Raw genomic sequence first — 26,265 nt, 5'->3', positions numbered from 1 at the left:
TTTCATTGGGTGAAACTTTCATTGAATTTAATTGGGATCCGTTGGTCCGAACAGTAAATTGTGATGCATCAGATGTGAACAAGTCATATATATATGAGCTAATTGCATAATTGATATATTTGTGTTGCAGTTCTTGTGGCGTACATATTTTATGTTTGAAAATAGTATGAGGTTTTAGGGTTAAAATGTTTATTATGTTCTTATTTTTGTTTTTAAAATCTAAACAATTAATTTGAATTGCTTGATATGATTTTCATATTAAAATATGTTTGGAGTCCAAATTTTTAATTTTTAATTTTTTGAAAAATTTTACTATTTTTTTAGATAGGTACAAAATCAATGTTTTTTCAGAAATTTCGAACCATTCAAAGTAATGATTTTGTACTATCTAAAAAAATAGTAAAGGATTTAAAAAATATATATATAATTTGATCTACAATCACATTATATTATGGAAATCATGTTGAGCAGTTCAAATTAGCTGGTTGAATTTAAAAATTTAAAAATAATGACATGCCATACAGAAAAGATATGAAAAACAAAGACGTTTTAACCCGCTCTAGTATAAATTACAAAATTTATTGTGCTCCTAAGGAACTTAATATGAGTTTGGTTGTACCATAAACACGAGTTTTTTATTACATCTATTTTATAGTATATAATTTTGGATGGATTGGTCACTGTTCATTAGGGTACGTTTGGATGTACTCTAAAATAGCTAGAATAGCTACTATTGAGAATAGTTAGAATAGAATAGCTAGAATAGTTACTATTTGAGAATGGTGCTAATTCAAAGCTATTCGGAATAAAAAGTTGTTTGGATGCACTCTTTGGAATAGCTACTATTGAAGAGCCCATTCATGCTATTTCAAGTATTTGTTGGGTTAGTGGAATAATGCTATTTTGGCTATTCGGAATAGCGTTTAATATTGTTTGGATGAACTCTAGAATAGAATAACACTATTCTCAGTGCATCCAAACATACCCGGGTGTAAACAGATCGGATATTATCCGATTTTGTTCATATTCGAATCCAAAAAATTATCTAAATTATCCGATCCGTATCCGTATCCAAAAAATTATAATGGATAAGAATACGGTAAGACTTTTAACTATCCGTATCCAACTGTTTACACTCTTAAATCACAACAAATTTACTATATATATTCTTAAATTGCATATTATATTAATGATTTATTAAATTGCATATAGATATATGATACCTCGCATATTTAGCCTATATTTGACTTGATTTCGTACCAAATTCACGTTCTAAATTGTCAAAATCATGTGCATTTCATTGATATATCCTTAGAATTTGGTACTGCTGAGAGTTTGTTTGTTTTCTGCAGGATTGGAGCAAAATACACGAAGAAACGGCGTTTTTGGACTCCCTGGTACGACCCTTACCAGGCTTGGTACGGCCTGGCCGTACCACCTTGGTACGGCCTACCCTTACCAGGCTTGGTACGGCCCTTACCAGATTTGGTACGGCCCTTACCAGACTTGGTACGGCCCTTACCAGATTTGGTACGGCCCTTACCAGACTTAGCCGATCCAGCCTCTTTCCCATCTTGTACGGCCTGGCCGTACCACCTTGGTACGGGCCGTACATAGATGCCGCCTGACAGAATTCAAATCTTGGCAGAGGCTATTTAAAGCGAGGGATCTCTCCATTTTCGAGGATCCACATTTCATTCCAGATTGAGAGCTCAGAGAAAGAGAGAAAGAGAGCAAAGGAGCAAGGAGAGAAGAAGAAGGAAGAGGAAGAGGCGAGAATCGACGGATCAACCTCTTCTCAACTCCCGATCTTCGATCTAGTTCTATCATGCCTCTCTTTATCTCTTTATTTGTATTTCTGGACAGATCTATGACTTGTGAGTAGTTGATCATTGTTTCTAGGGTTTGTAGATGGATTTTCTTGATTTGTGTTGCTTTTCTTGATTTGGATCTTGTATGAACTCTTTTGATTGAATTGATTGTGTATTTACTTGTCTTGATTGCTTTGTCTCTCTGTGATTGCATATGGTGTGCCTATAGTGGTAGATCAACCCTAACAAGGTCATGTGACCATTGCTTTCTCTCAACCAAACCAATCCCTTTAGGTAGACTTGTTCGAATTGAAGCCGAAAGGTTGAATTCTCCCCTAATTGACAGATTAGAGGATACCTTAGATCTCCAATCAATCAACTAGAGGATCTGGACCAAAACACGAGAGTTGAGGTTTAGAAACCCTAAAAGGTGAAGAATTGACTCCAAAACCTAGATCTTAAGCCAACAAACGAGAGTTGAGGTTTAGGAACCTTAGGTATGGTCAATTGAACCTTTCTGAAGAGTTTAATACGAGGTACCAGCAAGAAATGCATCAACTCGAACTTGTAAGCTCTGTACTGGTACATCAGTACGGGTCTTACAAGAGTGGTGCGGCCTACCCGTACCAAGCTCCACTCGGCTTGGTCGGACCAGGTTGGTGCGGCCTAGCCGTACCAACTTGGTAAGACTCGTACCACTAGAGGCAAATCAGAGATGAAGTCTGAAACCCTTGAAACATCTTTTATCCCAAATCAAAACACAGTTTATACTTTTCCTTGCACATTTACTATTCTATTGCATTGTTTGATTGCTTGAGTTGATTCTTTAGGAAAATTAAGTACCAAAACTCCCTCTTTCTCACTTCTAGTCTTTAGTCGAGATAAGTAAATATCTAGATAAAGGAACCGTCCCTGTGGATCGATACCCGATTATACTCCTCGATAGGGTTGTGCACTTGCAACCCTAATCGGAAGGTGTAACCGCGGTTTTAAAAGGTACGCTCCCAAGCGTACCGAAACTTGCGTTGCGCTTTCACGCGAACAATATATTTTTTAATGAACAATATAACACTGACATAATTAGTGACTAATATTTTAATAATGAGTAAGGCTAGGATGCTATAGATAGCAAAGGTCATCTGTGCTACGGCCTCAAAAACCTATCGTATAAACTTCAAACTTTGATTAAGTAGCTCAATAAATTGGTTATATAATAAACATGTAGAATACTAATTTTTATTATTTTTGAAATTTTTTTACTATTTTTTATGATTTATGAAATATGACCAATAATAGCCTAAAATATTGACTAATTATGAAAAATATATGTATCTGTCCGATATCCGATTCATATCCGATCTGTTTTGGTATCTGAAATTATTTGTATCCGAAAAATTATAACGGATAAGGATATGGTAAAACCACCATCCGATCCGTATCCAGACGTTTACACCCCTACTGTTCACCGGACCCACAGTAATTATTTTGTTTTCGCCCGTCTGATCTATATCTCACGACTCTAATCGATCCCTCTTCATTGCATCGACATCTATTCATTTCCTCATGGTGACTAAGCTAGGAGGTGTCTTTATTTACATAGCTAGAAATGAGAATTCAAATGTTCAGTAACATATTTTATAAATCAGATCATGTTAGAAAACACTGAGAAGTCAATTTTATTAAGAACCGAAAATCAATTTTTGATCTAGCAATAAAAATAATATTCTCTGTATAAAATGTCAAAGGTTCAAAATCTAAAAAAAAAAAAATAGAAATATTAAATAATTAGATAACTTAAACTCCAACGTTTATTTAAAAAATATTAAATAATTAAATAACTTAAACTCTAGCTTTTACTTAAAAAAATATCCACCGGAAATCAAGCAAGTACATATGATATCCGTTAGGGGTGTTCAAATGGTTCGGTTTATTTGGTTTTGAATCGAACAGGGGAATTTCGGTTTAAATGGTTCGGTTCAAATGGTTCTGTTCGGCTAATTTTATGAAGTAATTTGGTTTAAATGATTCAGTTCGGTTTTAATTTCTCAAAACCGAATAAATCGAACCGACCGGTTATATAATAATTCAAGTATTATTTTGGTTCTTTTATTTATTGTGGACTTAAAAATCAAGAATAAATATTGATCTGGAACTTTGGATATTTTAGAATATCAATATATTTGTATAAAATTGAATTATGTGTGTAATAGTATCTTAATTTTCATTTTTATGAAATTATGAATGTATTGGCTTATGTATTGAGTTTTGATTTTTTGAGATTGAATTTCTCTATTTGGTTCAACCGAACAAACCGAAGTTTAATTCAATTTAATCAGTTCAGTTTTAGTTCGGTTTGACATTTTAATTCAGTCGGTTTGGTTGAGTTTTTAAAAACCAAAAAATGTTCGGTTTAACAATTTTAGTTCGGTTTAAACCAAACCGACCGTTTGAACACCCCTGATTCTCCGTAGAAACAGTGACAAAGAAATTTTGACTTTACATCACACAGTGTATTTTTTTTTTTTTTTGATTGATTCTCCGTAGAAACAGTGACAGAGCAATTTTGACTTTACATCACACTGTATTTTTTTTTTATTGAAACACCGTAGGTGTCACACAGTGTATTAGTCATATTTTCTTCTACTAAGTCGTTCGCTGAAGTCAAATTGAGTATGTCAATTTAATTTACATCAAGAGGAAAGCGCTTTTTTTTTTTTTGTGTCCCGTTCCGTGCATACTTTTTGTATAATGGGTATGTGTTTTTTTATTCATTGGTTCCCTCTTCGGTCTCTTTTCTTCAGTAATCGATGGAAAAAAAAATAGATCTGACTATAAAGATATTTTTTTTTCCCACAAAGCCAACAATTTTGTCGGTTCTTATTTTCGTTTAATAAACAAAGAAAAACCATTATTCGCAATTTATTATTGTTTGCTTTGAAATCGGAACCAAGTAGAGTGTGCAATGAAGAAGTGTATTTATTGATATTTACAATTTGTCTTTTAGGGGATCTACTGTCTATTTTTATTTAATAATAGTAATTTATGTAAACAATTTTACTTAGTAGAGTTAAAATATACTTTTGGACTTTAATCTCACATTTTTATCTCTATATTTAAGGTTCAAATAACCAATCTGATCCGTTCAACATGATTTATCTCCGTATTAAAATGTACTTAGAGATCAAATATTATGTTTTTAAGAATTTATTCACTAATTTTTAAATAGGTACAAGATCATTATTTTTAAATGGTTCAAATTTTTTTTTTACCTATCTAAAAAAATAATAAAAAAGTTTCAAAAAATTAATATACAATTTTTTCTCCAAACACATTTCAATATGGATATCATATTGAGCGGTTCAAATCGAATGTTTGTACTTTGTTAATGAAGATAAAAATGTTAGTTATGAGTGAAACATGAAAAATGAGACATTTTAACCGACTCACTTATATATTCTCAATATAAATTTAGTATTTGTTTTGGAATTTAACAAGAGATCCTAATAATAATTTTATTGATTTTATAGAACTTTTGTTTCTAAGTTTCATTTGTATGAATTAATTTATCTTTAAGAACAAACTAGTTTCATCATGTCTTATTAAATGCCACAATACTATAATTTCATATTAAATATTGGTACTATTTTAGTATACCGAAATTCTTGAAAGAGTTAGGCTGGGGTGCTATGGATAGCATAGTGGCCTCTATGCTACGGCTCAATATTAGAGTTTTCAAAATCCAAACGGTCGATCCGAACCGTTCATCTTATTCTCCATATTAATATCTGCTTGGAGACCAAATTTTACATTTTTCTGAATTTTTTTACTATTTATTAAGTATTTTACAAAATTGTTGATCCAACGGTGGCTGCACAAAACAGTAAAACCGTTGGATTAGCGATTTTCAAAGTGACTTAATAAATAGTAAAAAAATTCAGAAAATTATAAAATTTGGTCTCCAAGCAGATATTAATATGGAGAATAAGATGAACGGTTCGGATCGACTGTTTGGATTTTGAAAACTCGAATATTGAGCCGTAGCATAGAGGCCACTATGCTATCCATAGCACCCCAGCCTAACTCTTCTTGAAAAATAATAAATATAAGAATAATTATAACAAACCCCCCACTCCCATCTCCCTATTTTCCCCGCACTCTCTCTCTTCCATAACTGCCATATATCCTCCCATTAATTTCCCTAAAAGTTTTCTTTTATCCCCCCACTAATTATAAGAACCCCCCACTCTCATTCCCGCATTAATTATGCATTCATCTAATAACAATTCCCGCGTTAATTATTGCTTTAAAAACAATCTGCGCATTAATTATACTGTTATCTAATAACAATCACTGTTAATAAATGCTTATCTGTTAATTGATGTTCAAAAAAATATTTATCATTATTTCTGAGAAGTATTTACCCTTGTAACATAGAGTATTTATCCATGTAACATAGAGTATTTATCATTATGTCTGAAAGTATTTATCATTGATGTTTTACTGTAAGTTGCAATTATGTCTGAGAAGTATTTATCCATGTAACATAAAGTATTTATCATTATGCATGAGAGTATTTATCATTGATGTTTTACTGAAAGTTGCAAGTATGCCTGAGAAATATTTATTCATGTAACATAAAGTATTTATCCATATAATGTCAAGTATTTACCCATGTAACATAAAATATTTATCATTATGTCTCAGAGTATTTATCATTGGGTGAGATGATTGTTTATTTAATGGTCTCCAGTTGTGCGGGGACGATTAAAAAAAAAAAAAGAAATTTTGTGCGGGAACAATTAATGGATTGATTTATTCTTTCATAAATAGAGATCATTGCATAGGGTTTAATACTTGATAAATTCAAGTTAAATACTTTGATGCTTCAATTTAAATACTAACAGTTTTTTAAACGTTCATTAATGATTGAGCGGTCCCCCCATGTTTAATGGTCTCCAGTTGTGCGGGGACGATTAAAAAAAAGAAATTTTGTGCGGGAACAATTAATGGATTGATTTATTATTTCATAAATAGAGATCATTGCATAGGATTTAATACCTGACAAATTCAAGATAAATACTTTAATGCTTCAAGTTAAATACCTGCAGTTTTTTAAACGCTCATTAATGATTGGGCGGTCCCCCCATGTTTTTTTTGGCAGTATCTGCGGGGATAAATGCGGGGATAAACCTGCGGGGATTGTTATCACTGTCCTAAATATAATAGTTGCCTAAAACAATTCCATAATATATCTGAACACTTCTCACAAACATAAGAAATATCAGTACTCATAGAAGCCCAGTATTAAAACCCTACAACCGTCAAAAACTGTTTATTGATTTGTAATAAGCATATATATTGGAATATATTTTTTTTTTCTAGTAGGCGGGTGCTTTCGTATACTATTTTTTAAAAGTAACTTCATTTCTAATTTAGAAAGATTTTTTTAAAGAAATCTCTTTCTGAGCATCTCCATCAATATTCAATACAATTGATTAGTAACTGCAAGACAATTGTCAAATTGAAAGTAACCACTAATTGCAAAATAAATGCATTCATGAAAGAGTAGTAATTGAAAAATTTTATTTTTTAAAGAATAGTAACTGTCAATTTTCTCAGATGAAAGTACTTTTGAAAGATTTCATAATATGAAAGCTTTCAAATTTTGTAAGAGTTCAATATTTTTGTAAATAGAAATAAAAATGCTAACAAGAACTTTGCAATTGCATTTGCAAGTCATTGGAGATGCTCTTATGTTTCTATATATTGGCTATCTTCGGTAAATAATAATTACTGACGGGGTCATTAAAAGCAATTAATAGTTAATTGCAAAGGTTTAAAAATTAAGATTAATTTAATATCTATTTATTGTTTGACTGTTGCTGTTAATTTCTTCTTAATTTTTTATGATGTAGATACTAATAATCTTTTTTAAAGAAATATGTGGAAACTATATCAAGAAAAGGACATTAGAAAAGGAAGAACAAATTGCTTTCGCAATTTCGAATTGTTATCCGATTCTTGTCACTGAGCAGGAGGTAGGGATTAAAATGTGACAGATACCAAAGAGTCAGAGAGAAAATGGTCGAACTGTTGGGATTGTGACCATGTGCTCCTAGAAAATTTTAGTTCTCAGTGTGAACTCTAAAGCAAGAAACTACGCTTGTCACGAAATTTAATTGTCAATTTTTTAGGTCAATTTGAGAGTCGAAGAGAAAGCCACCGCTTTGAAAGAATATTTTTAGAAACCATAAATATAAAAATAAACTTTATCAAAGGGCTGTACAAAATTATTCGAATTCGCAACTCGCTCGTTAATGACTCGCTTTAACTCGCTCATTTACAACCCGAGTCAGTTCCAACTCGAGTTGGCTGACTCGTTTAATAAATGAGCTGAATTTGAGCATAGCCCAACTCGCTCATTTATAACTCGAGTTGTTGGTGCTTATGTACTAAGTTGTTGTATGAAAAATTGTTAGATTATAAGTTGTTTGTTTGTTTTGAGTTGACCTATTATCTATGTATTAGATTGTTTGTATTTAGATAAACTATTACTATGTCATTTCAATTGTTTGTGTATAGATAAACACATACTAGTGTATAACAATACCTAAGAACTTGATTGGTTAAACGAGTTACGAGTCAACTCGGGTTGATAACGAGCTGAATTTGAGTTGGCTCTACAACTCGTTATTACCATCCAAATTCGAGTTGACTCGCTCGTTTATTAAATAAACTGAGTACGAGTTGGAGGTAACTCGCTCAAACTCGGCTCATTTACAGCCCTAAATCAACGTGATTGTTTTTTTTTTTACAAAAATCATAAGAACCGAAATGTCATTTCGGTCCCTTTTTTTGGACCGAATTGTCATTTCAATCTCAGCCGTTTTTGCAGATTTCGAGAAAAAAATATATTGAAAAATTGTGAAAATACTTGGAACCGAATTGCTATTTTGGTCCCAAAAAAAAAAAAAATTCGGGACCGAAATAATAATTCGATCTTTATGGTTTTTGAAAAAAAAATAATCATGTTGGTTTCATAATTTTTTTTTTAATTATGGTTTATAAAAAAAAATTCGCTTTGAGAGCACTAAAATTTGTAAATATAAGATAATATTGATTGAATTGAACTATGTAAACATGATTTTAGTTTCACAATTGGACAAAAATTAAAAATGTTAAATTTGAAATTTTGAAGACCAAAAAATTGGATTTCTAATTTATGAAAATAACGAATTCATATTTTAAAACGAAAAAGAGTATATGATTATTTTGCCGATTTTTTTATATATATCCAAAACTTCAATCAAATTACAAAAAATAACCGAAGCACCGTTGGAATTCGATTTTTACCCAATCCGGTTATCCAATAACCGAATTTTATAGAAATGTCCGGTTAACCACTCCCCGGACTCAAAATGCACAAATCCGGTTAATGGTTAACCGGATTTGTGCATTTTGCCTTTTTTTTTTTTTTTTTTTTTGAAAGCAGAAATTCTTTATTTTTTTTATTTTTTGTATTAAAATATTAGAAATATTGAATATATTTCTTTGAAAACAGATATAATACAATATAATTTGATTTATTAGAAAGACTGCAACAAATAACCCGGATCAATATTTTTCAGGTCGGATTTTTTGCGGCTGTAAGAAAAATTAATATATTTCTTTATGTGTTATTGGAAAAAAATAAAAATGCTTAGATTCCGAGTTATTGATCCCGGTTCAAAAGTCACTTCTATGTAATCTAGAAAATATTATGATCTTTCTAGTACATTTAATTTATTAAAAGTTGTATCTATTTTGAGAATTATTTTTGAATAATAATCATTAAATAAATTAAAGTTTTTGTTTTTTTTTCAAAATAGATATAACTTTTAATAAATTAAATGTACTAGAAAGATCATAATATTTTCTAGATTACATAGAAGTGACTTTTGAACCGGGATCAATAACTCGGAATCTAAGCATTTTTATTTTTTTCCAATAACACATAAAGAAATATATTAATTTTTCTTACAGCCGCGAAAAATCTGATCTGAAAAATATTGATCCGGGTTATTTGTTACAGTCTTTCTAATAAATCAAATTATATTGTATTATATCTGTTTTCAAAGAAATATATTCAATATTTCTAATATTTTAATACAAAAAATAAAAAAAATAAAGAATTTCTGTTTAAAAAAAAAAAAAAAAAAAAAAGGCAAAATGCACAAATCCGGTTAATGGTTGACTGGATTTGTGCATTTTGAGTCCGGGGAGTGGTTAACCGGACATTTATATAAAATCCGGTTATTGGATAACCGGATTGGGTAAAAATCGAATTTCCACGGTGCTTCGGTTATTTTTTGTAATTTGATTGAAGTTTTGGATATATATAAAAAAATCGGATTATTTTGATTAGTAGCATAAAAATATGTTCACTTCTGAAAAACCGGAGAAGTACCAAACTTTAAGCGTTCTCGTATTTGACAAAATTTGAAGGTGCAAGAAACAATATCAGCAACTTGTATATAAAAACACACAATACCCCTTCACTACCAGGCAGTAGCTTAACCACTAAAACAACTCAGAGACACTTGGCCATGGATCCTTTCTTAATTCTCTCCGTCCTTGCATGCTTTCTCCTCCACCTATTTCTTCGCCGCTTCTTCAGTCGGCGCCATCGGCTTCCACTGCCACCTGGACCCACAAACTTGCCAGTCATAGGTGCACTGCCTTTCGTTGGCCCGACCCCGCACTCTGGTCTCGCTCGTCTCGCCCGTCGACATGCTGCCCCCATCATGTATCTCAAAATGGGAACATCGGATGTCATCGTTGTCAGCACCCCCTCAGCTGCAAGAGCATTCCTCAAAACCCTAGATGCACAATTTGCACACAGGCCGAACGTCGTAAGCGCGACTGACATCACCTACAACTATCAAAACATGGTGTTTTCCAACTATGGCAACAAGTGGAAGCTGATGAGAAAATTGGCAAGTTTACACTTGCTAGGTGCTAAGGCCGTGGCAGGGTGGGCCCCGGTGCGCAGGGATGAGATGGGAAGAATTTTGAAGGAGATGTGCGAGGCGGCGGCTGTCAAAAAGCCGGTGGTGGTCCCGGAGTTGTTGGTTTGTTGCTTGGCTAATGTTGTGGGGCATATCACCTTGAGCAAAAGAGTCTTTGATTCACAAGTAAGTCAAATCTTATAAATGAACCCCTATGATATTTAACAATTAGTCAATTTTTATTGTCAATTCATGATAATATGCTGCTGGAACAAAAAGTAATTAATTCAGAAGAATTTTATAAAATAAATATCTTGAGATCATTTTTTTTTCAATTGCTAGAACCGCAATAAAATTACTTTTCTCGATTCATTTCCCCCCCAATTTATACAATTTGAAATCATTGCTGTAACTGCAAGTGCTGTAATAAATTATATTTCAATTTAATTCCCAGCAAATAGAATGCTGTTAAAGTAACTCAGATAACGAGGATCTTATTTTAATTTCAACAATCCGATTTGCATTGCATCAATTCCCCCCTGAGCATTGGACCTTCATCGTTATATTTATTTCCATGCACCATTTTTTGCAGGGCGAGGAATCAAACAAGTACAAGGACATGATCGTGGAGCTACTAACGGGTGCCGGGCTGTTCAACATCGGTGATTTCATCCCGGCAATAGCTTGGTTGGATTTGCAAGGTGTTCAAGCCAAGTTGAAGGGAATCCATGACCGGTTCGATGCAATGATAACAAAAATGCTCGAAGAGCACTCGGCAACGGCGAAGGAGAGGGAGGGACGGCCGGATTTCATCGATCTGATCATGGCAAACAGAATTGGGGAAGATGGCGAAACTATAACAGACACCAATATCAAGGGGCTTATTTTTGTAAGTAATTCTCTACTTTATTACCTTTAGTTAAAATGTCATTCACTTGAATTATCGTGACTTGTTACCTGAAAATGAAACAAAACTATAATTAACAAATAAAAGTACATGTTTTGGTTTCTAGATTATTAATCACCTGAAAAGGAAACAAAACTTGAATTAATAAATAAAAGTACATGTTTTGGTTTCTAGATTATTAAATTTCCAGTTTGGCTTATAAACATCAAAGAAAACTGTATCATTTCAATTGTACGGAGCGTAGAGAACCAACGTTTGAGTCTAGTAATCCAACATCATTTATGTAGGAGGCCTTATATAAAATACTTAATTGAATTTTTTTTATTGAATATTTAAATTAGAAAATTTGACTAGATGGATTAAAGTCATTAAACTGATTTTAATGGGCGCCGTGCATGTATAGCTTTCAATTATCACAATTTAAAATGTTAGATTTATTATAAAAAAACTACATTTTAAATAGAGGAGGGTTAAAATGCACCCTCTTTTGTACTCCTAACGTGCACCCTCTCCTCATATTTTCATTTTCAAAGTTCAAATAGTCGATTCAAATTTTTCAACGTACTCTTCATATTAAAATATGCTTGGAAACCAAATTTTACATTTTTTGAAATTTTTTTACTATTTTTTTCAAAATTTTTGATTAAACTAAACAATAATAAAAAATTCAGCAAATTGATAATTTTCAAAAATTCTGATTTCATCCATTCTATCATCCTTGGAATGAGTCCATGACTATGACTTCTCTTGATAGATCAACACATTCAACACTATGACTCAGTCCATGGTAGCTATGTACTACCATGCTTTTTTAGAAAAAAAGGTATTAATATTAAAAAAAAAATTGCAACTTATCCATAAAAAAAATATATATAAATATTATGGAGGGTATGCTTCAAAGAAATTTGAGGTCATCACTCCCTTTTTTTCATTTGTAGCGTTTTAAAAAATAAAATTAGAAAAGTGGCACGTAGTTGAAAAAAAAAAAAAATTCAAATTCTAGCATAAACCTAGATCAAGTCTGCTTTAGAAGAATATCCTCTACCTCTTGGGTACTTATCAAGTGGGTCCCACAACTTTACGATCCAAATTTAATTCCAATGAAACTCAATTAAATGTCTATTAATATGTAGGAGTCCTTTTCAAAATTCATGTCAAGTTAAAAGAACAATCCGAATTTACTAATTCTAATTGATTCTTATTTACGGTACCAGAGGTGATCCCAGTTTTCGTAAAAACCATATTACTTTTTCAATTTTTGTTTTTTTGAATGCTACAAATACAAATATCGGTCATGGGTCATCACTCTCAACAACTGATGCTTGATTTAGAAGTTGACATCGTAGCATCAGTCCATCAGAACAAAACCCAAATTATAAGTCAAGGCTGTCAAGCTAGTGAGTAGTGATAGGAGAGGAGAGTTGGTGGATTGGTGGAGAGGTTCATTTAATCATCCATGTCCTTACATTTGTAATCATACAATTTTTTTTTTTTGGTAAAGTAGGCAGCCCCTGTCATTGTCTCACCTACCACGCATCACCGACTTGTCTTCAGACCAGGCTCTGTTATGGTGTTACCAGTGTTATTTTAACTTATATAACACAAATTCTAAAACTTATCAAATTAATTTGAAACGGTGAATTCAAATCGTTCAAACTGATATACTTCATTAGTTGTGTATTTACATACAAAATTTATAATTTTTCGAATTTATTTAGTATTAAGTCAAGCGGTCAAATATGTGAGTTTTTAAATTAATTTTAATACATTAATTTTTTAATATTTTTACCGCTTAATTTGATACTAAAATAACTCGAAAATATACAAAATTTGTATGTAAATGCATCACTCATAATGTAAATCAGTTTGAATGGTTTGAATTAGTCGTTCAAAGTCGATTTGATAGATTTTAGAGTTGGTATTATATAGGCTGAAATGACACTGATATTATACTAGCCAAACTCATTACTTTATGGTAACATGACGGCACTAAAATTCCAGTTTATATCAATGTGGGTGACAAAAAATAATTGTGCTAGTAAAGCTTGAGCATGATTATATTAGCATATGATCAAAATTCATAGCTTGGATTTCGGAACAGATCTTTTTAAAAAAAGAAAAGAAAATATGTTAATCTTCAAATAGCAACATAAAGCTGTATAGGAATTGGCCACGGAAGAACAGCTACAAGCAGTCACGCCTAAAAAGGCTGAAATACTGAATCACAAAAATTTATCTCTTCGATTAACAATTAAAGTGATAATGCCATTGTTGGGTTCGTTTCCTTTTCAGTCGTAAAGATTTCGTTAGAAAATTTCACGTAGAAATGTTTCGTCCATGTCAAAATCTGATTTTTAAAGAGCAGATCTGAAAATGTGCGATCAATGTTGCCATGAACTGTCTGATATAAAATGGACGACCCAGATCGATCTTGTATTAATTATGGTTCAAATGCCGAATTAATTCTAACAGTGTTCTAGTCCAGTGTTCTATTATGGTCCCACCATTTTCACCAACAACCGTCGATGTCTCTACAACCAGCATAATAAAAGGAATTTGTGAAGCACATTGACAGATCCACCACAACCTCTTATTGTAATTTCTTATATAAATATGCTTCAAAAACAAAATTGTAAATGTACTCGTATATATAATTTTTTTACTTGTATACTATTATCTGGTGATAATAACTTTTTTTTATTTTTCTAAAATAAAATGTATTATGTCTTATGTATAAAATAACAAACAAATATATTATGTCTCATGAGCTTTCTTCTAACAACATAAAACTTGTAGACATTCGATGAAAGGACAAAATGACTGATGCAGATAATTATTTGATGTTGATTTCTGAACTTATTCATATAAAAAATAAAAATCGAAGTTGATAATATAATTTTGTGTAGGTAGAGAAAATGATTTATATAATATCAAATAGAAAAAGTGCATGTATGATGAAAATAAAAAAAAGTCTTTTGAACACTTTCTCCATCTTTAATTGTTTGTCCAATATTAGCATGTCAATAAATCCACCAAGCATGTTGTTGACATGAACCTAACTTGTGCTGTTTGGTACCTCTGAATTAAGTTGTTGTTTCACATGGGAAGAAGATAACTATCATATAAAGATTCTTTTTTTTTTTTTTTTACTATTCTTCATCCTTCATATACTCATATCAGAAATTTAAATAAAATTATCTATGTGACACTATGTTATCCCGGTAGTTCATATATGGTCCCGTATCTGTATCTGATACATATCGTATTGCTGTATCGATATCTGTATCGTATCATCCAATACATGTATCATGTTGAAAATTGTCATATCATCGTATTCCGTATTGTATTCGATACGATGCCCGTATCCATGCAACATAGATGTGATATAATTTCTATTCCTCAATAAAACTGATATTAATCAACCACATGCACACACATTGGCTGTAGGACTTGTTCACAGCAGGCACCGACACATCATCGATCATCACCGAGTGGGCCCTCACCGAAATGATAAAGAATCCGGAAGTGCTCAAGCGTGCGCAAGAAGAGATGGACGAGGTCATTGGCAGAGACAGACAGCTGGAGGAGTCAGATATACCGAACCTCCCTTATCTACAGGCCGTAGTCAAGGAAGCAATGCGTCTGCACCCGTCGACACCTCTAAGCCTCCCGCATTTCTCTTTCGAGGATTGTGAGGTCAACGGCTACTACGTGCCTAAGAACACACGGTTGTTAATCAACATCTGGGCAATTGGAAGGGACCCCGACACATGGGAGGACCCGCTCGAGTTCAAACCAGAGAGATTTTTAAGCGGTCCTACTGCAAAGATAGACCCACTCGGGAATTACTTCGAGCTCATCCCATTCGGTGCGGGTAGACGGATTTGTGCTGGGAAACTGGCTGGAATGGTTTTTGTGCAGTATTTCCTGGGAACTCTGGTGCATTCTTTTGATTGGAGATTGCCTGATGGAGAGATACTGTGCATGGGCGAGACATTCGGTCTGGCATTGCCGAAAGCCGTCCCTTTGAAGGCCATGGCAATCCCCCGGTTGGCTCCTTCAGCTTATGTTTAATCTCATTTATTTTTGAAAGTCATGTTGTGATTAAAAAAAAGCAAAAGAAAAAGAAAAAGAAAAAGAAAAAGAGAATAATATTTCGTATTTTTCCAGTATACTGCTATGTACATTACATTTACTATGTTTGTGTGTTCTATGAAAAACTAGAACACTCTTGAGTCTTGATTGTGCATTTGTGTAATAGTTTATAAAGTTGTACACTTGATTGACTTGTTCAATTCAATTTGCAAATTATGTCTTTAAATTTTCAATTTAAACAACTGCTGGAATGATCTGCAAGTGAGGATTGCAAATCTTGAGTTGCGACAAGGACTCAAAATAGAAGTTGAAAGAGAAAGGAGAGTTCTCTGCTATTAATATATATATATTTTTTCAATTTTCAGTTGGCAAATGCTTAAGATTTCTTTGTAAACCAAATGCTCGTATCTAATCAAAATTTTATTTAGACATTTAAACATATAATCTTTAACAAATATTGTCCTCTCTCTTATTTTTATGTTTGTTGGTTCTTCTTGTCTTTGAATCAATCCTCCAATTCTCGGGTTTTTCCTATATATATATATATATATATATTTTCATAAGTACCATCTATTTCTTTTAGTTGCTACTCTTGAGAATTCAACTTGCAACTTCTCCATAGAGAGACGGGACTCGTGCCACTGTACTAATTCCCTCTTTTTTTAACTGAATGAAAAAAAAAAGATAGAGAAATCTTCAATAAATATTTCAAAAAAGAAGGCAGTAATAGTTAATAGGAGGAGACAAAAAGGCAAGTGTTGACATGAACCTTCAACCATCTGGATTAAACTGGACTTTGCACTCTCCAACTATTTGGAGAGGAGAAACTTGCCATTGTTGGTCTATAACCTTGCTACGCTGTACCATATCAGATACTCGCATAGGCAGCAACATAATATTTTCTGTTTGGATCTGGACCGTCCAATCGGAATCCTCACGACTGTTAAAGGGGCTCCATGCGTTCTACCTTGAAACGGATTGGCCCGGATTTAGATCGGACGGCATCCAAACGGAAATATTCTGTTACCTCAGAGGCTCAGAGGATAAGGATTGGTTATCTGGTACCGCACCAAAGTGGTTGTAGAGATCTAATCTGGCCCAAACTGGGAACAGGTCTAAATTTCTCTACCAATCGCAGCCCAGGTATAAAGATATTGGATCTAAAATTGAAAACTACAGACGATCTAATAATTCGTGTCTGAAAAACGGGTCCCAGTTGTCATACAATCCTAATACCGGAACTTTCATCTTTCCAAATTTCTGCCTTCATGCTCTGGGGTTTTTGCTAGGGTTTTGCTACTTCTCAAGGCGTGCTGCCTCTCTCAATTCATCCATCCAGTGAAAAAAGCAAAAAAAGAAGAGTAAAACTGATTAATGGCTGGTGAAGCTATCGATCCGAAAATAGCACGAGAATCTGAATCTGAAGGAGAGGAGGAAGAAGAGATAGAAGAAGGCTGGGATGATTGGCGTGCAGGAGATGGAGAGGATGACGAGTGGGCCCCACTTGCCAGCGTCCTCTGTCTGTTCTGCACGGAGAAGTTTGATTCGTCGGAGCTTCTGTTCAAGCACTGTAGCGTGGAGCACTCTTTCAATTTCGACGGTGTCGTCAAAAATTTTGGGCTCGATTTCTATGGTTCTCTCAAGCTCGTAAACTATGTCAGATCAAAGGTACTAATCTTTCTGGAATTGTTTCCCAGTTTTTACAATAAAAAAGTATATTGATTTTGAATATTAGGTTCTGTTTTTTTTTTTTTATATATATATATATATTAAAAGCATCAGCAAATAATTATCTGTTTTTGTTAACAAAACAATAAGTAACATACAAAGGTCTCACAATTACACATCCAAATTAAAAGAAAAAAGAGTGAAAACACCAGTCAATGCAACCCTAGAAGGCTAGAATCTGCTCAGAGAGAGAAGAAAGAGTTATGCAAACCTTGCTCCCAAGAAATTTCTGAATGTGAATGGAGGGAAACATTTGTTTATTTATTAATGATTGATCCCTCACAATTTGGAGAGGAATCAACTTACCCCTTCCCTCATTTTTTTTCATTTCCTTTTGACCTGAATTTGGGGGGAAGACCGACACAAATCCATATCATTTTTTTTTTTTTGGGAAATAAGGCTACTAGGCCCGTTTCATATAGAAACCTGGTATATTACAAGTCTTGTTAAGATCCAAAAGAAAACCCACAGCACAGCAAGCAGCAAAATAAGCACAAAAGCTCTGAAATAGTCTAGTGCTAAAAGCAAACTAAAGTACATAGGTGGCAGCCACGCACGGCAGTTATAACCAAAATGTGAAGTGTGATATGTGTGCCCAGCACATCTACTGCACACTATCTTCTTCCTCAGAGGTAGCCATCAATTGTCCTTCATTGGCAGGGTCCCATTCTTGCAGTGGAATATGATCCATATTCTTGGGCAACCAAGCTGCTTGTGTCTGTTGTGTGCCAGTATCCACTTCCCCAGCCCCTGTCCAATACATCACCAAGTTAGTAATATTTATAACAATGTTTCTGACAGATTCTGGATGAGAATATCATCTGAGGTAACAGAATATTTCTCTTTTGATACTGACCATCCGATCAGAATCCGGGCCAATCCGGATCGAGGTAGAATGCACGGTCAGAGGCGAATTGACATACATCAAATGGGGGTCAATTGACCCCCATTCAATTTCAAAAACTAATTATTATATGTAGTTTTATTGTATAGTTTATAGGTAAATATTATGAGTATCTTGAAAATGACCCCCATAAATTTGTGAAAAATTTATATGGTTGCCCCCATTCATTTTCAAGAGAAAAGTAAACTATTATTCAATGTGTGCAACTTGAAGACTTGTAGTATTTTATATTTTTTTTTTCCGAAAGTTGATAAGCTTACCACTCTTGACATGTTTCTCTGACTCTCTCTCTCACTCCCATCCAACATTCAACTCCAACAAAAATTCTACCTCCAAGCGTATCACTTGAAAAAAAAAAGTATATATTTTTTACTCCCATTACTCAAAATTCTGTCTCTACCCCTGTGCACGGGGCCCCTTTAATATAAGTGCGGATTCTGATCAGACAGTCTGGGTCTGAACTGAAATCTTCTGTTACCTTAGGTGATATGAGTTCGACTGGACACAGGGACAGGTAGTGCCAACTAACAAATTCAAACCAACCACTACAAATTACGAAAGTTATAAAAGAAAGAAAAAAAAGGACAATAAGTATCAACATTTTCACAAGGCTCATCACAGCCATATCTGACAAGAGAAACAAGAAATGCAAAAAGGCCCTTTGAGTTTTCAATGTCTTCTGAGTAAAAAAAAAAATATAGGTTCTTTTTATCGATGTGTAAAGTCTAAGTTCTTTATTTTTCTTTTAAATTGAATGTTGCATCCTGTCAAGATTGTTTTCTGACCTCACAATTAGTAGTATTTCTATTTCAGCAATTACACTTGACACAGGTTTGATAGTATCTCATTTAGTTGTAAAAGTTTCTTATTATTTGCATGGTTATCCTGTCATTTCTGCAGTTTTGCATCAATATTGTTTGTAGAAGTTAAAATTTTTGTAAGTTTTCATTCTTTGTACATTGGTCATATGTCATTATAGATAACATTTTCCAGGGGTGTCTTCGCGTAAATTACTGACCTACAGTTTATGCCATTTTCTAAATAGAAACTCTATTGAATTTATTCACTTGTTAGCATCACAAAGTACATTGTCAGTCAACAACTTGGTTGTAAGATCATGATTTTAAAATATTCTCTCACTCTCTCCCCTCTTGTCTCTTCCTTTTGTAGGTTTCTCAGAACAAATGCTGGAGCTTTGATCAAGCTTTTGAGTGCAACCAAGACATGTTAAACCACTTACATGCAAATACTACTTGCTTCAAAAAGGATGCAAAACTCCCATGGGATGATGACATGTACCTAAAACCATATCTAGAGGATGACCCCCTTTTGCATAGTCTGTCCATGGATGATGATGACTACGATGATGTTAATGGTGATGTGTCTGATGTCAAATTAATGGATAGAGAAGAGATCGTCAAACAAATTAACAGGCCAAATTTGGAGAGATTAGAGGACCAGTTGGGAAAGTTAATGGAAAACGGGGTTGGTGAAGAAGAAAGTAAGGAGAGGAACCTAAAGGTGGTGAGAAAAGGTGCAGCAGCTAGAGAGAGAAAGGATGTGGATGAGGATTATTTCGGGGCGTATAGTTCATTCGGGATTCATAGAGAGATGCTCAGCGACAAGGTATGCTATTCTCATGTTCGGATATTACTAGCTGTTATTTTTAAAATTTATTATAAAGAAACACATCATGTACCAAATGGCTTATTATATACGAAAACAAACATAATACTTAAATGCATCAATATGGAATTAAAGAATAGCATTTGCACATAAATGAGGTATAGATTTGGATAATAATGATTTCTTACAATTGAGGAACTTACAAGTGGAAGCATGCATAACTTTTTAAGTTAAAAAAAGTCGGTTCATATTTATGTGTAAATATCATTTGTTTTTTTATTTTTATGTTTTAAGCTCCGACAGTTGACTCATTAATTTCAAGTGATTCAGTTGATGCTTATTTGCTTTGATTTTACTTTTAGGTAAGAACGGATACTTATAGAGATGCCCTCTTGAATAACCCAAGTCTCTTGAAAGAAGCTGTAGTAATTGATGTTGGCTGTGGTACAGGGATATTAAGGTAATTACTATGCCAGTTTGTCCTTCTCTTATTAATATTTTTATTGCGATAAACAGCATGACATTTCCAAATTTGACCCAAGATATTATCCTCATTTTATGTTTTTTGTTCCCTACATCACTTGTATGGAAAATGTTGAGCTCATGTACAAATTTATTTGTGGTTTCTCTAAATGATAAACTATCAGTCTTTTTGCGGCACAAGCTGGGGCTTCCAAAGTAGTTGCTGTGGATGCAAGTGCAAAGATGGCCAGCGTAGCTACTCAAGTAATGTTACTTAATTCTCAATTTTGCAAATTAGCTATCTAATTTACTTTATTCTGAGTCAACATAAATAAAAAATCAGCTGTTATGTTTCTTGTTGGAACTACTTAGGTATTTGCAAAGAAAGCCCCGGTCCGATGGGCATCGGACCAAATTCTGTCCGATGTCTGGTCTTAGCCATCCTATTAGCATCAATAATTGTGCGAACAACTTCAAGGTTCGTGCGAATCAAGTGCGCACAAATCTTGATGTGAATCTTCTGGCTCAGCCGGGCATCTCGGTTTGATGCCCACCAGACCACCCCCATTCTCTTGCAAACCTTCTAATGTTTGATATTTAGATGCACCTTTCAAAAATTATATTTGCAATTACTACACAATTACAGATAGCAAAAGTCAACAATGCTAAAGTAATACATGTGGTGCACTCTATGGTGGAGGACATAGAGAGAAATTTGCAATTAGAACCCAGAAGTGTCGATGTTTTGGTGAGTGAATGGATGGGCTACTGCTTGTTGTACGAATCCATGCTCAGCTCAGTATTATTTGCACGGGACCGCTACCTGAAACCTGGTGGGGCCATCCTTCCTGATACAGCCACCATTGTAAGATGTTTTTTATTATTTAAACTTGCAAATCAGGACAATATATCTCAAATCATAATTCGGTACCAAATGGTTTTGGTGTCAGTACATATGGAATAATATTATCAAGTACACCTTAGTACAATGCTGTACATTATCAATTTGATCAAGAAGAGTTGATTCTTGTTTATTGGTACCAGTACCCCCAAGTTCACAATTATGCTTTTCAATCTAAATGCAATCCTATTTTTCATTAATTAACTTGCTGCTGTGCAATTGCATCCAAATATGAGCCCAAATGTACCTAAATTTAACCTAATCGTCCAAGATAATCAAAAGATGAGGACAAATAAATATAGAATGTAGATCCTTAGTTTATTATAACTCAAGTTTGTGGAAATTTGACGGCTGTGGAATGTATTATCGCTCAAGTTCAATTTTTTTTTTATTTATTTTTTATTGTTAAGTTTGGTGCTGGATTTGGCAAAGGTGGTACAAGCATACCGTTTTGGGAAAACGTGTATGGATTCAACATGTCATGTGTCGGCAAGGAGCTGGTACAAGATGCGGCACGTGTACCAATAGTTGATACTATTGAACCGCAGGATGTTATCACTGAATCTGCTATCGTCCATGTAAGTCTGGAACTTTTATAATTAAATTTTCTTTCTGAACATTTTTACTAATTTACCATTCTCTTCTGCGTTCAGGAATTGTTTTATCAGTTTGTAATGCTTCTTACAATTTACCCTTTTTTATTTGTTCTCTAGTCTTTTGACTTAGTGACCATGGCACGAGATGACATGGATTTCACCTCAACCATTGAACTGCGTTTGAGACCCAGCCACACGGGGGCCCACATCACCTGGTGCCATGGCTTAGTGCTCTGGTTTGACACTGGTTTCACAGATCGATTTTGCAAAAAGAACCCTACAAACCTCTCTACATCACCCTTCGGTCCAAAAACCCATTGGTCACAGACAATTTTGACCTTCAGAGAACCGATTGCCATGTGCAGTCAGAATGGTAGATCAGTAAATTCTGCTGCGTCTGTATCCCAGGGAATTGGCACAGAGGAATGCCCTGTGTCTATGGTGAGAATTAGGGTTAGCATAGCTCGGGCATCGCATCGGAGTATAGGCATATCACTAGAAACAACTGCAGTTGGGTTTGACAGCAAGAAGAATTGGCCAGTTCAAATTTTTAATTTATGAGACTTATTATTATTTTGTAGCATGGTGGTTGTAGTGGCGGTTTAATTTTGCGGCCGCTGTTGTATTTTTTTTTTTAATGTATTGTTGTTAAATTATGTATCTTACAAGGTAATTTACTTTTCTTTTCCACTTGCCTAGTCATATTGTTACATTAACTAGAATGGCATAGATACCTCTCCAAGAGTTTTTTCTTTTTATATAAAAACCATTTCAAGTCGTTACTATTTTCACATTATTAATTCTTTTACCATTTCAATATCTTAGATCTGGTGTGGAGAACATTTCGTTGATAAAACTTGTGATCAGCGGTTGCATACCTTTACAGCAATGAGTGTTTTTTCCAAACCTTCAGCAAATGACCGCTGTTGTTAGGTTAGATCTGCTGCCTAGAAATTGGGCATAGCTTTTAAAACAGATTGACCAAAATTAATAGTTTATCAATTTCATTTTGAAATCTGCTGTATAAGGGTTTTATGTATCTAAAGCACCTACATTTAGAGAATACCAGAGTCATGCAAATGATTATGATATTCTCTAAAAAAAAAAGAGCCATGCAAATGATTCGAGGTGCAAATGGGTTGATTTGAGCTGGGGGTGAAAACAGAGTGGGTACGGAGTGGATAGTGATAAAATTATATCTATATGTACATTTTAATGAGCGAATACGAATATTGATGTGGATAGTAAATGAATGTCAAAATGTAAAATCAAACTCACCTTAAATAGATACGGATAATTTATAAATACGGATTCGAATACATATAATAAATAATTGTCAGAAATTGAATCATATGAAGATTATGTTGCATGAACAAGGGTATATTAAGGTAAAACGAGGTTGAATTATTTGCAATATTTACTTGCATAGTAAGAGGACATTTTAATCAGTACATTTGAATAAGTCCTCTCATATAAAACAATAACAGACTAATTATTCTTCTTCCTAAATTCAAAAATTCACCAACCATGATTAATGCAAACTGATTATCGTTCAACCGGTACAATGTTAATCTTAGTGATTAACTTTTTAATTGGCAATTGAGCTCAGAAAAAAAAAATCAATCTTAGTGAGAGAGAGAGACCACACATTATAGAATTCACATCCGCTGAAATTCCATAGGATTTCAGCAGATTCAGACGCAACATCCTTAAGCTTTTAATCCGCGTTAATCTGTTCGAACAGCAGCTCCTTAAGCAGGATTAAAATGTCTTCCTTAGCCCAAAATGTTAATCCAAGGGAAACCTTCCTTAAGAAATATGCCTCCTTTAGTCCTCCCCAGGAGCCAAGAAGGTGATTTTTATAGACAATTATGCCCCCGCGAAGAGACCCTCCTTAAGGCCCTTACATTTATTTATTATTTTCTATTGCCTCCTTCCTCAAACAAAGCACGCTTACCAAGGCACGAAAATTGAAGAACTTATTCTCTCCGTCGGAGATTGATGGTTGTCCGACCAACAACTTTCAAATCCGACGCCACACAGTTGTTCTCCTCGAAACGCTCTTTCTATTGACATCCCCTTTATTCATAGGTAATTTTTATTTCGTTTGATAGTTTTTTCATTTGATTTTCTCAAAATGTAAGTCATTCTTGAGTCGAGAGCAAGTTTAGTCGAGAGCAAAATTAGCGTTAATTGAAACAGACAATTTGATTTTGTTAGTTGAGTTCATGCCTCTTTAAGTGAATAGATGGTTTGGTCCTCGTAATCGGCAAAAAAAAAAGACTTGCAGAGGCGCAGGGGGTTTGATAATTAATTGACCCACTAAATTAGACGAATTGCTCTTGATCAATTTTAGTAGATTTGGGTACAACCAACAAGTTTCTCAATTGTATACTTGACCCCATATACAATTTAGCCTCCTTTATGCTATAATCAGTGCTGATGGTTATCTTTCTCAATTATGTCCTTGATTTAAAGGTGAAGCTAAGTTATGGATTTCGTTGCGGAACAAGCTCAAGTAATTGGGAGTAAGAAGGACAAGGGCCGTGGTTAATTTAGTGTTTAATTTAGTATATAGCACATACTCCACTGTACTGGTTATGCATAGCACAGACTCCGGTGGTTAATTAAGTGTGTTTTGTACTTCACTTTGTTTTCAATTAAAGAAATGTAATCTAGTGTGTTAATTTAGTTTACTGGCTATGCGTAGACTACTGATATCAACTAATAAAAATAGTAAGGTTCAGAAAAAATTTCAATTAAAGAAATGTAATTTTGGCACACAGGCCTTGTAAGCATAAAGAAACAAATTAATTTTGTTTATTTTTCCATTCTTTTAATAAACTTGTGTCTTTAATTTATAAATGCAATATATTTTGGAAAACAAAGAATCAACTATATACCGTTATCAATCAATTATGTTATATAACAATCTACAATGAGGGTATATTGGTCTTTGTCTCTTGTTACATAATAAAATAGACTTTTTCTATATATAATTCATCTTTTATCTTAATCTTTCACTTGCCGAACATGAGCTCCTTAGCACTCCTTAAGCTCTTAATCCTTCACCCCTTAATTCATGTTGCCGAACGGGACCTTTGGGCTAATAAAAAAATTTTAATCCTGCTTAAGGAGCTTTAAGGAAGCTTAATCCTACCCAGCCGAACATGCACTATATGTTTTTGTAGCCTCTGCCAAGAATTCAAGATAGAGAGAGAGATAGAGAGAGGAGAGAGAGAGCAACTTGGTGGTCTCTGTCAAGGTTTCAAGAAAGAGAGGGAGATGGAGGAAAGAGCATATTTTCTCAAAAAAAAATTAGAAAGAAACTGTTTTGTTTGATTTTTTCCGTAAGGAAGATCAATTTATAAAATTTCTCTTATTGCCATACCAAAGTTGCATGACCATTCAATAAAGCAAAAAAAATATTTTGGTTATTCAAGGTACGTCAGGAAAATTTTGTTTCTATTGTTTGTAATCCTTCGGGAACACACGGCCATTTTTATTAATACTCTAAAAAAAAACTTAATTTTAAAAATGCCATTGTGTCCATTTTTTTTAAAAAAAAAATGCTCCAACCGCCTGGGTCAGGGGCAGCCCAAAAAACAGTGGAGTGCCTCAGCCAGGGGCGGCCCATACGCCTAGTGAAGCGTCTCTGGAAGGAGCGGGCTATAGTTCTAATGAGGCGCCCCAGGCAGGGGCGAGCCATAGCCCTAGCGAGGTGCCCCCATCACAGGCGGTCCGCTATTTGCCTATTTAACCCAGTTTTTTTCCCTGTTTTCTCTCTCCTGCCTACTCCTTTCTGTTGCGATTTTAAGAGCTCTCTCCAGGCGATTTTTTGGGCGAATAGGTTTTTTTTTTTAAATTATGTTTAATTATGTTTAATTATGCTAATTAGTACTGTTGCGTACTATTGCAAATTTACTGTAACTGAAGTACTGTACATTTACTGAAGCAATTTACTGTAACTGTTGCAACTACTGTACATTTACTGTAGCAACATGTATTTTTTTTTAAATTTCTTTTTAATTATTTTTCAATTAGCCATTTATTATTGTACCCGTTATTATGTCATGTAATACTTTTTAAATTATTTTTTAAATGTAGTTTGTTAAAGAAAAGATGTTAGTTGCACTGTATGTGGGCGGCAAGCTACAAAGGGGTGAAGATGTGATAAGCCAAAATTGTATCTATTGAAACCTAGGGTTAGGTATGTAAATTAAGCCAAGTTTTGATTAAATTAGGTTT

General features: G+C 33.8%; 2 protein-coding genes across 2 annotated transcripts; both read left to right on the top strand.

Annotated features, from left to right (window-relative positions):
* Positions 1-10,304: 10,304 nt before the first annotated feature.
* Positions 10,305-15,933, top strand: LOC144565164 (flavonoid 3',5'-hydroxylase 1-like). Its single transcript, XM_078314837.1, has 3 exons — positions 10,305-10,984; positions 11,391-11,687; positions 15,153-15,933. Exons 1-3 carry the CDS (start codon positions 10,397-10,399, stop codon positions 15,777-15,779), a joined length of 1,512 nt encoding a protein of 503 aa, XP_078170963.1. The 5' UTR covers positions 10,305-10,396; the 3' UTR covers positions 15,780-15,933.
* A 1,118-nt stretch (positions 15,934-17,051) lies between these two features.
* PRMT3 (protein arginine methyltransferase 3) lies at positions 17,052-22,795 on the top strand. The gene is made up of 7 exons (XM_078315047.1): positions 17,052-17,468; positions 19,603-20,058; positions 20,421-20,518; positions 20,706-20,784; positions 21,167-21,385; positions 21,832-21,999; positions 22,135-22,795. The coding sequence occupies exons 1-7, from the start codon at positions 17,175-17,177 to the stop codon at positions 22,576-22,578; spliced, it is 1,758 nt and encodes a 585-aa protein (XP_078171173.1). The 5' UTR covers positions 17,052-17,174; the 3' UTR covers positions 22,579-22,795.
* The last annotated feature ends 3,470 nt before the right edge of the window (positions 22,796-26,265 follow it).

This window comes from Carex rostrata, chromosome 14 (assembly GCF_964058835.1).
Source record: "Carex rostrata chromosome 14, lpCarRost1.2, whole genome shotgun sequence".
Classification (NCBI taxonomy): Eukaryota; Viridiplantae; Streptophyta; class Magnoliopsida; order Poales; family Cyperaceae; genus Carex; species Carex rostrata.
This window is presented reverse-complemented; position numbering and strand designations above follow the sequence as displayed.

Bases quoted from the DNA above. Each gene is read 5' to 3' on its own strand.
- LOC144565164 (XM_078314837.1), top strand. From the start codon at position 10,397: ATGGATCCTTTCTTAATTCTCTCCGTCCTTGCATGCTTTCTCCTCCAC. The intron at 10,985-11,390 runs GTAAGTCAAATC...CATTTTTTGCAG, and splicing joins AAAGAGTCTTTGATTCACAA to GGCGAGGAATCAAACAAGTA. The intron at 11,688-15,152 runs GTAAGTAATTCT...CATTGGCTGTAG, and splicing joins ATATCAAGGGGCTTATTTTT to GACTTGTTCACAGCAGGCAC.
- PRMT3 (XM_078315047.1), top strand. From the start codon at position 17,175: ATGGCTGGTGAAGCTATCGATCCGAAAATAGCACGAGAATCTGAATCT. The intron at 20,519-20,705 runs GTAATTACTATG...ATAAACTATCAG, and splicing joins TGTGGTACAGGGATATTAAG to TCTTTTTGCGGCACAAGCTG. The intron at 21,386-21,831 runs GTAAGATGTTTT...TTTATTGTTAAG, and splicing joins TTCCTGATACAGCCACCATT to TTTGGTGCTGGATTTGGCAA.